Source organism: Rutilus rutilus (assembly GCF_951802725.1).
Source record: "Rutilus rutilus genome assembly, chromosome: 9".
In the NCBI taxonomy this organism is placed as follows: domain Eukaryota; kingdom Metazoa; phylum Chordata; class Actinopteri; order Cypriniformes; family Leuciscidae; genus Rutilus; species Rutilus rutilus.
Window position 1 is genome coordinate 44,411,568 of NC_140223.1, and position 14,032 is coordinate 44,425,599.

Sequence of the window (14,032 nt, forward strand, 5' to 3'; positions counted from 1 at the left end):
TTCAGAAAAAGAGTCTTGCCAGTACATAGCCCATGAATTACCTTAAAGTGCTTAACAAGGTTGTTTGGACTTCCATGGTCACTTTTGCAAAGAAAACACTTCATAGTCTCATCTCACCATTCTCGCCCGCAACTCTGCAACTCTAGGAGTCTCCTTTGTTTCCCCCATGTCGATGTTATAGATGGTTGTTTGCACAAAAGTGAAAAAGCTGCTCAGGGCAGAACTGTATGACGTACCAAAGACGTAATGGGCTTTAAAGAGTTCGTCAAAAGCTCCAACTGAACCTGTTGCCTTGCATGGAAGTGCATGCTTGTCAACCACAATGAAGTAGGAGTGAATGGTGCTCTGTGTGGATCCCTGGGCGAGAAGGTAGGGCTGACTGCTTTGGGTGATGTTGTCTAGATGCTGCTGCACACTGGTTCCAACCTACAACAAAAACACATTCAACAGAATTGTTTTAGTGACTAACTTCTGACAATAGATCAGATCACCTCCAGCTGTGCTCAAGATTGAGGTGATGGAAGATATATTTTAAACTATACTGTTTACTGTTAAAGGATTAGTTCACTTTGAAAAATGTTTTTGCTGATAATTTACTCACCCCCATGTCATCCAAGATGTTCATGTCTTTCTTCAGTCAAAAAGAAAAAGGTTTTTGAGGAAAACATTCCATGATTTTCTCAATATAATGGACTTCCATTGTGACCAACGGTTTGAGGGTTCAAAGTCTGTCTCAATGCAGCTTCCATTCCAATACCATGACAATGTTTTCCTCAAAAAATTCTTTTTTTTTTTTTGACTGAAGACAGAAAGATATGGACCTCTTGGATGACATGGGGGTTAGTAAATAAGCAGCATTTTTTTTTTATATACAAGTGAACTAAGCCTTTAAGCATACCTTTTGAAATCTGATGAGCTGATCTACAGCTTGATACGCAGAAAGCTTTCCCGGCCTTTTTCTACCTTGTGAAGATGGTGGTAGCAAATGTAGCAGCAGCAAGATGGCAGACATGTCACTGTCCCAGCCTACAAATAAGTAAATAAAAACCTGGTTAACATTATTCCATAGCATAGCATTCAAAATGACAACTTGCACCATTACCAAAATGTACACACCTATATAACCCACAATAAAAAGTAAAACAGTTACATTCATACCATTCTCAACTTCAGCAGCTGACTCAGCATTGCGCATCAAATCCAAGAGTTCTGTAGTGGGTACAAGTCCATGGCTTTCCTTTATTACTTTTGCTTTAAAAGTGGTTGGCCACTTCTCCAAGAATTTGTTGGCTGTGGCCTCACCAAACAGAAATCTGAAATCTTGTTCTATCTGCAATGTAACACACATAGACAGAAGTGATGAGTGATACCTAATATGCGACATTGGATATTTTGGTGATGCAGTGAATTAAGATGTCATACCAGTCCTGGTGTGTCCAGAAATCGTGGGAAGACCAAGAAGACATCTGATGATTTGGCTTCATCGTTGACCATGGCTTGCCGATACATGAAGGTCACTTTCATCTTCTCACGGACAGTCTTTTCATCAGCAGTGTGTCTCAAAACAGCAATAGCTGCTTCCACATCCTCATCAGATGGCTCTTTGTCAAAGGTGAAGGGCTGACGACCACGACCTGGCCCACCAACTTAAGACAAAATACAATGTTAAAAACTCATTTCTGTACAATTCACAGGTCACCATTATAATCACGTCACTGATCAGTAAACATACCTTTAGGAGATTTGCTGACTGAGGCACCTCTTTCCTCTGCTGTTTTTCTTTGTATGGTCTTCAATCGCCATGCAAGGTATCCCGAACCACTCTCTGGATCGTAGTAATGTTCCTAAGTGATTATAAATCAATTATAAAGGAGTACTATTAACATTTCATAGAGTGAATATATGTGCATAATGTTGCAGTAACCCATTTACTTACATATCCATGTTGTGAGTATGGGTCTTCTAGATAGGGAAACAAAGCTACTATCCCCTGTGCATACATCACTCTGACACTTTTGGGGGGAGATGTCCTAGCATATAAATTCAAAGTTAACATCACACTCAATTGACATTGCACAACACAATTTACATAATATTTGTAAAGTAATAATGTTTCTTTACAGCCCATCTATATGCTTAAGGAGAACTCCGGTCAATTTTAACATTGAGCTCATTTTTTTGTACATTTGGAGTGCTGTCAATACAGAGAACAATGACAAAAATCGGTGTTGCCTACACCGTGTTATCCTCTTTTTAAAATTTGCACCCTGATGACTTCAATGGGGCAAATTTTAAACCTGCTTTTAGCCTCTTAATATCCTTGATGTGTCATTACAAGTGCCCAGCCATGTGAGTGATTCCTTCAAGAGTGAACATGGTGAATCTGACTGCAGTAGATGTGAAAGATCTGAATAAAAGTGATGTTAATTCAGCCAGCGTACATGCCTGTATTTACATCCTGTTTTCAGTCGAAGTCCACAGTAGTCGATTGTCGAGTTTGTGCGCGTCTGAGTCTCCACCGTTGCTTAGTCACGCTCAACAATCGACTACTGTGGACTTCGACCGAAAACAGGAAGAAAATACAGGCATGTAAGCTGGCTGAAATAACATCACTTTTATTCAGATCTTTCACATCTACTGCAGTCAGATTCACTCGTGTTCACTCTTGAAGGAATCACTCACATGGCTGGGCACTTGTAATGACACATCAAGGATGTTAAGAGGCTAAAAGCAGGTTTAAAATTTGCCCCATTGAAGTCAACAGGGTGCAAATTTAAAAAAATAGGATAACACGGTGTAGGCAACACAGATTTTTGTCGATGTTCTCTGTATTGACAGCACTCCAAATTTACAAAAAAAAATGAGCTCAATGTTAAAATTGACCGGAGTTCTCCTTTAATACTTACCCATGCGTTTCTGTCATCTCAGCAGCAAGTATGTTAATCATCTGTCTTCTGGTGGCATCTGTCAGCGATTTGGTTTTTCCATACTCTTGCATAATGCGTTCACCACCAGGCTTGGAAGTTAGGATTTTCTCAATCAACTATAGGTGGAATAAAACGTGCTTTCCGTTATTGTAAAACCATACGTAATAATGATTTAAATACCTTTAAATCTAAAGAGCACTTCTCATGGTGAAACAACATTCAGATTGGACTTAACAGCAATTTCCACCACTTACCACTTTTGCCTCATAATTTATGTGGCATGGCCTTTTAGGCTGGCTTCCTTCAGCAGCGGCTTCTTCTTCAACAGTGTCACACATCGTAAAATTCAGGATGATGGTGTCATCAGATGTACCCGAGCATGATGATGATGATGATTGAGAGACACCTGTTCATTATAAAATTAGAAACATATTACAAGTTTTTTTTTTTTAAGACAATAAATGTTCTCAGTCCAGTCTTTAAACTAAACAAACTAGTTTGTGAATTGTCTGAATGAATACCAAGTCCTCCATTGCCCAGCATGATTCTCAAAGTTCCAGGTGACTCCTTCACTATTTCTTCAAAAACCTCTGAGTCAACTTCCGTGTCTGACTGGTCATACACTTTAATGTCTGGCTGCCTGCTTTCTGGTATGTTGAATTTTAGACACGCTGTTTAGAAAAAATAAAATAAAAAATGCATTCCCTTCACACAAGAATCAAAGTTCATATTTTTATATCATGTTGTGCCCAACCCTGCTCCTGCCGATCGACTGTCCTGCACAATTCATCTCGAACCCTAATTAAACACCCCTGAAGCAAACAATTAAGGTCTTCAGCATCACTTGAAAATTAAAGGCAGCTGCGTTTGATTAGGGTTGGAGATGAACTGTGCAGGACAGTCGAAGAGTTGATCTGTAGGTGAAGGGTTGGGTTACTAAATGATAAAAGACAAGTATCTGCAGCCGATTTTATGTAGGCCTAACTGAAAATATAAAGCACAACAGAAATGATTATTGACCTAACTAGATATCATAACATAATAGGTTAAAGCTGTATTATTTTGTCATTGTGTGATGTATATTGTAGTTTAACCTAATGTACCCACCTTCTTTCAAGAAAGCATCGTATGTCAGTTCAGACAGCTTGACGTATTTCTGCTCTTCTCCAAATTGAACACGCAACAGCATTTTGTCTCTGTTAACAAAGAAAATATACATTAAAAATCATAATTTAGGGCTGGTTCAACTAAGAGTTAACTTTAACTTAACTATCTCAGTAGTGGCAATGCACTATGCTAATACTTAGATGTTACACTGGCGGCAGAAGACAAAGTTGTGCTGTTTGAATATAACGTTAGGCTATTTTCTGCAGTAAATTAGGCTAACGTTAGTTAAAGTTAAGACGCACTGTCTCCCATTAGCTACCAAATAACTATGCCAAAGTTAGCTAGCTCATTACGTTAGCTATTCTAGTTCGAACAGTAACTTAACCCGTTAAAATTGTTAAGCTATGTTAAACAAACACGTCATCCAATCGGTGATCTAAGTAACGTTAATCGTTTTATAAGACCAACATTAACTATCAGATGCAAGCTAACATTACCAGTGTGTGTATGTGTATATATATATATATATAAAACTAGATTAACGTTGCATGGGAAGCTAAAAAATACGTTAGTTAAGAATAGCTATTAACTGTATTAAATCTTTTGTTGTTAAATAGTGACCGAGTTAACCTTATTTTACGCATAGGCTACTTCGAACATTCGTGTCGTGAAAATATTGCAACACAACAGAGAAACGCAGTTACCGATACGGATTGCTATAACTTGTAATATGACCTCAACTAATATCAGCACACCTCTAAAATTATCTAAAGATAAAAAATAGCATTTTGGTGTTGACAACACAGGATGTTAACGTTACTTACCTAGTAATATCAGTGGCCTCCTGATTTTACTCCTTCGAAATCTTCCTCCGACGAAATGCGTGCCAAACGTTTGAAAAGCACAGCAGAATGGCGGGCATCTGATCATCACTGCTTTAGAGTTGAAATTGTCACTGCGTTTCTGCAGATTTTTACACTCACTTTTAACTCCACTAATAGAGCAACTTTACTCTCCAAAATGTTGAAAATACTCTATCTGGGTTAAAATAACTTTACTCTGAAATATTAACACCCCATTTTTTACTGTGTAGCAGTGTACAGACTCCTAGATTCAGAAATGTTCCCTTCACTGAAAGCTGTTATGCAGGTTGCCTTGACAATACCAGTTAGCAGCTGTACATGTGAGCGGTCTTTTAGTGCCTTGCGTCGGCTCCATACATGGCTCAGGAGGACCACAGGCCAAAGCAGACTCCAGCACCTAGCTGTGATGTCTATTGAGGAGGGTCATTGACAGGTTTGCCACCCTCAAAGTGCGGCGACATAGATGAACTCTCCTAAAGTAGAGCCAAATGGGGATTCAGGGGAAGTACTTCAAAGATTTCCCTCTCTTTCTTTTTTTATATCTTTACTTTCTAAGTATTTTCAGGACCTCTGTAAATAATCTGGATATTTTGGACTTTTTGGTTTTACCTTCTTTCTTTTTTTTCTTTTTTTCTTTTTTTCTCTTGATGTGAAGCTTGTTTTATTATTATTTATTGATGACTTATATTGGTTTATGAAAGTTCAGACAGGCGTGCAACCAGATATGTTAGAGATGGCCATTTGTAAATAATTTACAGAAGATGAATTACATTTTGTTGTCCAAGAACCTGTTACTTTGTTCATTGACAATAAAGTTGAATCTAATCTAACCAATCTGATGACTGTTGATACAAAAGGAGGCAACACGGAGTTAACGGTCATACACATCTGGACGGCTATCTGTTATAAACACCACACTGATGACATAAAGTCTTTCTCCTTCGGCTATATGGGGGAAAACAAGCCAGAAGAGACTGGCATAAGCCTGATGAGTGTCTCGGACCTGAACGATCGGCTCAGTGAACGCTATACTGAGCTCTCATATACACAAAGGTCAATTAAGATTTTTGAGGATGACTGTTTTGGTGACGATAATCAACTAAACATGGAAGCATTTAAGAAATGAGTTAATCTCCCAGGAGTCCAGATGACCGCAGATGCGCAGAACACACTTGGTGCATTGAAAAGGGCCACCAGCAGTGACATCACCTCATCTGAAAATAAACTCAAGGTGAGCAAGTTGAGAGCAGAATTAGCCTTTGAAAGCATGGACAGTTACTATACTATGACAGAGGATCTGAAGGGTTTTGCTGGAAGTGCTTGTCTTATAATTAATGCCACACCACAAGAAATTAATATTGGGCGTTATGAGCTCAGAAAGACGGACGTATCTGTGGGGTCGGATGCTGTTGAATGCCTGTTGGTCCCAGAGTATCAGAAGACTGCAGCTGATGGATCGCAGTGCTTAAGCTTCAGTGACTCTGTTTACAGCTGTCAGTGCACGACAGGAGGCCAAACCAAGCCCTGCTGCTCCTCTCCCTGCCTGTATGAGCACAAACTCAAGGGCTACTGGTGTAAATCAGAGAAGACACAGATACCGTGCTCATCACGGCTAAAGGAGAGAGGTGCAAGGATGATCACCCCTGCGGCACATACGGGTGTTACCTCGTCTCTGGCGGCTGGGATTACTGCAGCCCTCCGCTCTGGAGAAGTAAAGCCGTAAGCGGGAAGTACTGCCGCAGCAACCATGCCTGTGCCAACTATGGTTACAGTTATATGTGGTGCTACACGGATGAGAAAGACAACTATGCTGATTGCTGTACTTCTGATGACTGCTTCTCTGCTGTGAACGGCCAAACCTGCAGGTCTGATCACCCCTGTGGCTACTACAATTACAATTACCTGTGGTGCTATACGGTTGATAACAACAACTGGGCTGAATGTTGCAAAAAGTGTAGCCAGTAGGTGGTTTACAATGTTTATTACAATTAATACTAAAGTATGACTTTGCAAAGATGATTGTCATTGTACTTGGAGCTCTTACTAACCTACAAACTATCTAACATAAAAAATAAACTCTCTCATATGTGCTTCTGAAATTAACAGCAGCTTAAAATGTATTTTTACTTGAGTAAATGTATGCAAAAACAAAAAGCTTAATAAAAACATCTATGAATATATATAATACTTTGTTTTCAGTTAGACAAATCTCTGACATTTTTGACTGTAGACTCTCATTAATAGCCTGGTTCTACCAGACTCTCGTACATTTCATTTGTACAGAGAGTCTGGCCTCGCTCCATTGAGAAACGTTTACTTCCTTGAAGGCGGGTTCTCTGTTAAAGTTCAAAACTATTGGATCTGCCCAGAGTCACTCAGGATCTGCCATAACCAATCGCTAACGTGTGGTCGTCCAAATGATCAGAGGATTATGTTTAGAATAAGATGTCTGTCTTTTATAAAGTTTATAAAGCGACGAGAATACTTTTTGTGCGAAAAAAAAAAAAAAAACGACTTTATTCCACTATTCATTTCCTTCTCTCTGTTCTTCGAGTCTTGATAAAGCAGCGCGTCTGTGTGTTGTACGTCACACGTAGGCTCACTATTGGCCGACGCTAGTCATGTGTGTGATCACATCAACGTCATCGTTCTCAGCCACTCCCTCTATTCGCTGATTGGTCCTACAAAAAATTTGGTTCTGGAAACCTAATATACAGCAGTCCCAGACGTAGTACTGAAGGAAAATGAAATTGAGCGGAAGTACGTAGGAGGGCGGAGCCAGGCTATCTCATTAATGCACATATACACAAACCTCGAAGAACAACGATGTGGATTTTCATGAAGAACAATTCAAACTCTATCCACGCTCATGTGCCCATAGACATTAATAAAGCGAATGCACAGACATTACACTACTCGATAGATGCCCTACGCTTGACATTCAGCCCAAGAATCAATGTTAATTCAAGTCTCATTTCACATTTATCTGTATAGCCTCAATGCATCACATTTTAGTTGAGATACATATGCTCCTTAAAAAAAAACCTTAAAAAAGAACACACACACACACACACACACACACACACACACAGGGTAAGTGTGACTTGTGTGTTGGCCTGGCCTATGCCCTGGGCTGGTTCTAAATTGCACATCTACACATCAAAATGAAAAGGGGAAGCTTGGCATGTGAGCGGCGTCGTGGGGTGGGGAGATGTGGTGGTGGCCCTGCAACTGGGTATTAGCCTTTGCTGTGGCAATGGGGGGATCAGAGGCACCATTATAATAATTTAATATTAATATAATATTTATTAGAATTAGAATTAAAACCATTTTCAATACTACCATTATGTTTATTTGCCTCCTTCCTCGTCCCTTCCTGTCCTGGCCAACCCTGAGACTCCACTGACTGCTGGTCCTGTTACTTCCCATGAATCCTGACAGTTTCATTAATAATTCACGCAAAAAACACGATGCACACTTGCGTAGCCAATTTCACATACATGAAACCAAATTCATGTGCGTGAAAAAAAGCAATTCACGTGCGCAAAATGAAATTCATTAAATACATTTCACAAATGCAAAACACAATTATTAGATATACAACTGTACATAAAAATGATTCTTGAATGTGCAAATCGTCGCTTTTCGTGAGAATCGCCTTGGATTTGTGTGTGTTACTGTGTCTGAAATCGCCCCCTATACCCTCATCCACTATCCCCTACATTACTCCACTACTATAGTCCACTGAAGGAGTTGATGAAAGCGAGTGAATTCAGACACTGAGAGCCGGAAGGGCTGCTGTTTCTGCATAGATTGTGCCGTTTAATAATAAGGGTGAATTCAGGTTGAGATGACTGGACAAAAGTGTCCCAATCAACCTGAATTCACTGGCAGCTCCAGTAGTAATGAAAAGATTTATCCTGAACTCTGCTATGGAAGCTAGCATATAAACCTTAATTAAACAATTTATTAATCAATTAAAAAGGAATTTATACCTGTATGATATTACGCTGGACCAGCGCGGTTTGGAAAATGGATGGATAGATGATTCAGCTGCGGCGCCATCTTCTGGTCAGACACGGGAATTCATTCAGCAAGCGACTCTCACAATGCATTATGGGTATTCTTTAGCCGTTAAGCGTACATCAATTATACACTCGTTATTGCGGAGCATTGTGAAATTGAATGAGTGCACTTAATAACGTCCACTATGCTTTCGGACACCATTATAAATGGCTGTTCACTCAAATAATGCCCTATTTAAGGGGCGATTTCAGACACAGCCGAGACTTTCCTGGCAGCGCTCTTCTCCCACCCGAATCAGTCGTACTCTTGAGCCAATCAGATTTAAGCTTATCAATTGGCCGATCATCAATCAGGGATGCAAACACATGTATGGTCAAAAGAGAGAGGTAATCGAAGCCCTCGCCCCGCGGCAAAATATCCAGATACATACTAGGGTGGTCCTTATTTTTAAAGTCTCCAATTGTCATGCTCTTAACCCTTCAAATTGTTCCTTTATATAAGAAAATACAGCATGCCAATTTGTATGGCAGTAACATAATAATTACTGGTAGCTCAATAGCTTTAAACTTTCTGAGATTTTGATGATTTTCGTAAAAAACGATCATTTGTATTGGTATTGGTATTGGTATTGTACCTGGCTAGTAAAATTCCAAAGAAATCTCCACATATTCCATATGCTCCATATATTCCTGAATATGTATTTTAGATGCATATTACTTATTGTAGAAACTAAATCCAAATTAATCCATCTATGACCTGGTTTAGCAGATGTACCTTTCCTGGTGGAATCAATACATATTTCTATTGATGATCACCTTGGTTATTGTTTGGGTTTAGAGCACATTTTTTGGTTTAAAAAAATTACATTACGTTCCTTGAAATTGACCCGGAACTTTGGCCGAATCAAGCAGATTATCAGGAGGCACAGGCAACCATACATGCAATGAAAGTAGCCGAGAGAGGAGTGGCTCTGATTCAAGAATACAGTGGCTATCTCACACACTCTGAAGAACAACAGCAGTGTCTCCTTCATGTGGTGGAAGATCCCCGACGGATCTATCCAGACTGGCTGCTGAGCATCAGAAATGAGGGATTGTTGAAAACTTTGTGCTTTTTTCTGAGATTGTTGTCATTGTTGTCATGTCAGTGTTGCTCTGATTTCAATAAAATGTAGTTCATTTGCAGCAACTTTTAATATTACATGCATATCACAATAACGCCGCACAGCTTAACACAGGCAATCTTCCACATGATTGAGCTACCTCTAAATATAAAAAAAAAAATTTCAACTTTTTTGCATATTTCCAATTTTGAAGTTAAAAGCAACAGTTTAAGAGGTTAAGACACTAACATTTTGCACAAAAAAAAAATTGGACTTGATAAGGACCACCCTAATACATACATTGCCAGCAACCCCTGCCATCCCCGGCCCACCCCTATAGACACATGAAGTAAAATGAAATTCTGAAAATCAAAACACACCGACACTAATTTGGAATACTCAATTTCATTTTTATTCTGAATCAAACTCTTATTGAACAATCTAGCACTTCTTCTTGCTTTACTCCTTTTCTTCCTGGCCACCTCTTTGAGGGCATGCCTACCTGTACGTCATCAGCTTTCGACCACAGTTCATGTTATGGCTCAGCCGGAGTATGTGCAGTGTGATCGGTTCATTTAGCTCTCTAAGCACTGGCCTCATCGAGATTGTTCTTTAAATAGTGAATAGACCTATTTTTATGAGCACCCATTGCGATTACACACCTTTGGCGTGACATCTGGATAGCAGTCACAAACATCTTAATTCATGTTGTTTCTTTATTCTCTTTTATACTTTCTGTATTAAACAGAAAATACATGATGTTGTCATTGCAGCTTGAGCAACTCCATGCCATTGGATACACGCCAGTTCTGCTTCTTGGAAAGGAGACCAAAAAGAAAGACAACAAGTGTGAGATATTAACCCCTCGCTGCACACTCTCCGCCTATGCCCAGGACTACCTTCAGAAGATGGGTTCATTTTATGAATACCTCTGTGAAGATGAGATGCATGCACTGTATTTTTAAAGTCACAGTTCACATCTTGTGTTGAGTGCGCAAAATAATTTATCAATGTTTAAATCTTAAAGGGATGGCTCACCCCTAAAACTTAAATTCAGTCATCAACTCCTAACCTCCTTGACAGTAGATACTTGGGAGAGGTTTCCATTTTTATATAACCAACACAGAGTTTGTTAGCACAACACTAGATCTTTTCAAAACAATTAAATTATTTCAATATTTATCTAGCCTTAGACACAGCCAAACAGCACTCCCTCAAACCATTTAGTAAGATTTGGCAAACTACAACTGACTCTAAAACCTTTTCTACCAACCTGTCCACTGCCAATGTTTTTATCTGTAGTATTGGGAGGTTTGAAAGCAATTGCACAATGTTTTGGGATGAGGAAATATTACTGTTTATTTTGATAGCAATAGCGAACCACTGATTTTGTGATTGATCATGTAGATTAATGAGACATGGATAATACTGCATGGGGGACTTGTAGGACATGTAACTGTTATTGATCTGGAAAGAAGTGGCCACCTTTTACTTCTGTTTGTAAAAACGTTCACGCAGTGTTACGCCAACTCAATGTGTTGAATGAAAATGGCAAGCGCTAAAGTTTATCCTGTCAAAGAGGTGAGTCATTGATAACTGAAATGTAGTTTTAGGGTGAACCATCCATTAAACAATTTCCTTAATCAATACCCAAAAGAGAGCAAGCTTTTGAGAGTGATGGGAAGGGCACAACACATGTATGTCAAATTCCAGCTTACCACTTTTGCAGTTTGGCTCTTGTTTACTAACATTGTGTATTTCTATGATTGTAAGCAAGTGTTTAAGTCAGTGTTTAATTTTACATTCAGTGTAATCAGCGTGCACACTGGAGACAGTCACACATTATGATTGTCACACATAAATGCTGAACAAAATGGGACCATTATGAAGAAATGTTAGAGAAATGAATACATCACTTTTTTTCTGCTGCTGAATGCTTGTATGATCGTAGGCTCCTCTATGTAACGTCTCTACCAACACAATAATATCATGTCACATGTAATGTAGATGCAAAAAAATTATTACGGGAATTGTTAAGTAAAATGTGTTTCAAACCGGTAGTTTCTTGCAACTGCAGATACTCAGGCATGTAGATTGTAAGTTGATTGAGCCCTGTTTGTATTAACAGCATGCAGCACACTGCTCTACAATGGGATTCTGGGATTTGGCACCCATAGTTAAGAGTGTTCAAGCATATACTGTCAACTGTAATTATTATGTTTGATCTTTTTTTGTAGGAGCCATATTTCATTTCTGTTTTCAGCCCACATATACAAATATTATTTAATCTTTAGGCACTCTGACCAAAGCCATTTTTGGATAGCACATTTATATTAATAAATCATAATAAGCCTTTAATCCCCTATATACATAACCGCCTAATCAGTGCTCAAACGCATAAAGCTTGCTGTGGTGCACCGGCAAACATAATAATGAATGTGTCTTGAAAAAAACGTTTCATGCAGATTACATAATCTGAAAGTGTTTGATTTGAATCAGTTCATGTTTTTTAAAGTAGACATTTCAAACTTTCCATTAATACATTTCTCATGTCTGTAAGGCAACTATAGACTTGTATACACAGTTTCGGTTCACTTTTGTGACGTGGTCAACATTTATTTATTACAAACTCACAATGCTTTGTTTGTTGTTATTATCAGTATTACAGAAAAATGACATGGTATTTTAAGTAAAAGTAAGTGATTGCACATGTGCCTCCTTGTCATCTAATTTTTTTAAATGTTTCTTTCATTTTCCAGACAGCAATGACACAAAATATGACATCCAGAGTACCAGCTCTACTACAACACAGTGACTCAAGGACCATTCCCCCATAAACCCCCGAAGCAAGTGCACCCCTCAACCATTGCCGAAAGGAAAACCCTAGATGCACGGCATCATGTAAGTTGCACAACATTTTTCCATACAAATTAAAAAGTTGAAGTACATTGAAAACAAATGTCATGACTGTTAATTTCTCTCTCGCTCTCTCTTTGTGTACAGATACCCACACTATAAGCCACAGTGAGAAAGATCTGTTAAAAATGTGTTTTTTAACTAGACTGAAGGAGAGGTAATGAACTGTTGGATAATCGATGAAACAGGAGGAATTCAAATTGCCTTGTGGGACAACTTTATTAATGACGTCTATCAAGGGAACCGTAAATGACTTGACGAACTTGACGACAAAAGGTACCAACAAAAAACCTTTTTACAATCAACCAGACACACGACAATTACACTACACCAACCATCCAAATATCTACTGGACCACTTCACCAAATGTCTGAAGACGAAATTACTTCTCACAAAAGCATCACCTCTGCTTTGCAAGGTGTCCAAATAAACATTAGTAAACACTGGCCAAAGTGTGCCACTCTTCAGCAAGAATTTCCACCGCTGCACAAAGTGCAAAATGTTCAGGAGCGGCACCGCTTACGTCACAAAACTCGGTGGCATTTTGGAGTTTAAAGAAACCAAACGGAGCTCTCTTTAACAGTGTCAGATTCCATTTTGAAGAGATTTTTAGCACCACTACTTGACCTGAACCACACCGATGCCCAGGACATCGAACAGATGTTCCTGGCCATGAACAGTTCAACCGTAACATTTACACACAACATGCAGGTTCTACAAATGCAAACAACACCCAACCACGATACTGATGAGGAACTTCTTCAAATTGAAGAAAATGAATCCTCACAAGAACCTGCCGCAGTTTTCATCCGGCAAAAAACACCTGTAACAGAAACCAAACATTCATGTAAAAAAAAAAAAAACTTGTGATAAGCCTATACAGTCTGGATAACTTGTATTTTGTCTCCTTTCATGTCTACCTCATTAAATGTTCAGTGTTGTAAACCATGTGTAGATGCAGTATCAATAGGGGTTTACTTTTCAGTGGTTAAAATGTTCATTTTTTTCCCCAATTTATAGTTGCTAAAATAATTTGTAATGGAAATATACATTGCTGTAAGATGAAAATGATTTAATTGTGATGCTTTTTC

General features: G+C 38.8%; 1 protein-coding gene across 1 annotated transcript; it reads right to left on the minus strand.

Annotated features, from left to right (window-relative positions):
- LOC311296356 (uncharacterized protein) lies at positions 1-1,219 on the minus strand. Its single transcript, XM_084418059.1, has 3 exons — positions 1,159-1,219; positions 899-1,026; positions 1-426 (listed from the first exon to the last, which is right to left on the minus strand). The coding sequence occupies exons 1-3, from the start codon at positions 1,193-1,195 to the stop codon at positions 109-111; spliced, it is 483 nt and encodes a 160-aa protein (XP_084274185.1). The 5' UTR covers positions 1,196-1,219; the 3' UTR covers positions 1-108.
- Between the last annotated feature and the right edge of the window lie 12,813 nt (positions 1,220-14,032).

Excerpts from the sequence above, each read along its gene's own strand:
- LOC311296356 (XM_084418059.1), bottom strand. The coding sequence starts at position 1,195 with ATGCGCAATGCTGAGTCAGCTGCTGAAGTTGAGAATG. Across the intron at positions 1,027-1,158 it reads AGCTGCTGAAGTTGAGAATG|GCTGGGACAGTGACATGTCT; the intron begins GTATGAATGTAA and ends ACTTATTTGTAG. Across the intron at positions 427-898 it reads AGCTCATCAGATTTCAAAAG|GTTGGAACCAGTGTGCAGCA; the intron begins GTATGCTTAAAG and ends TTTTTGTTGTAG.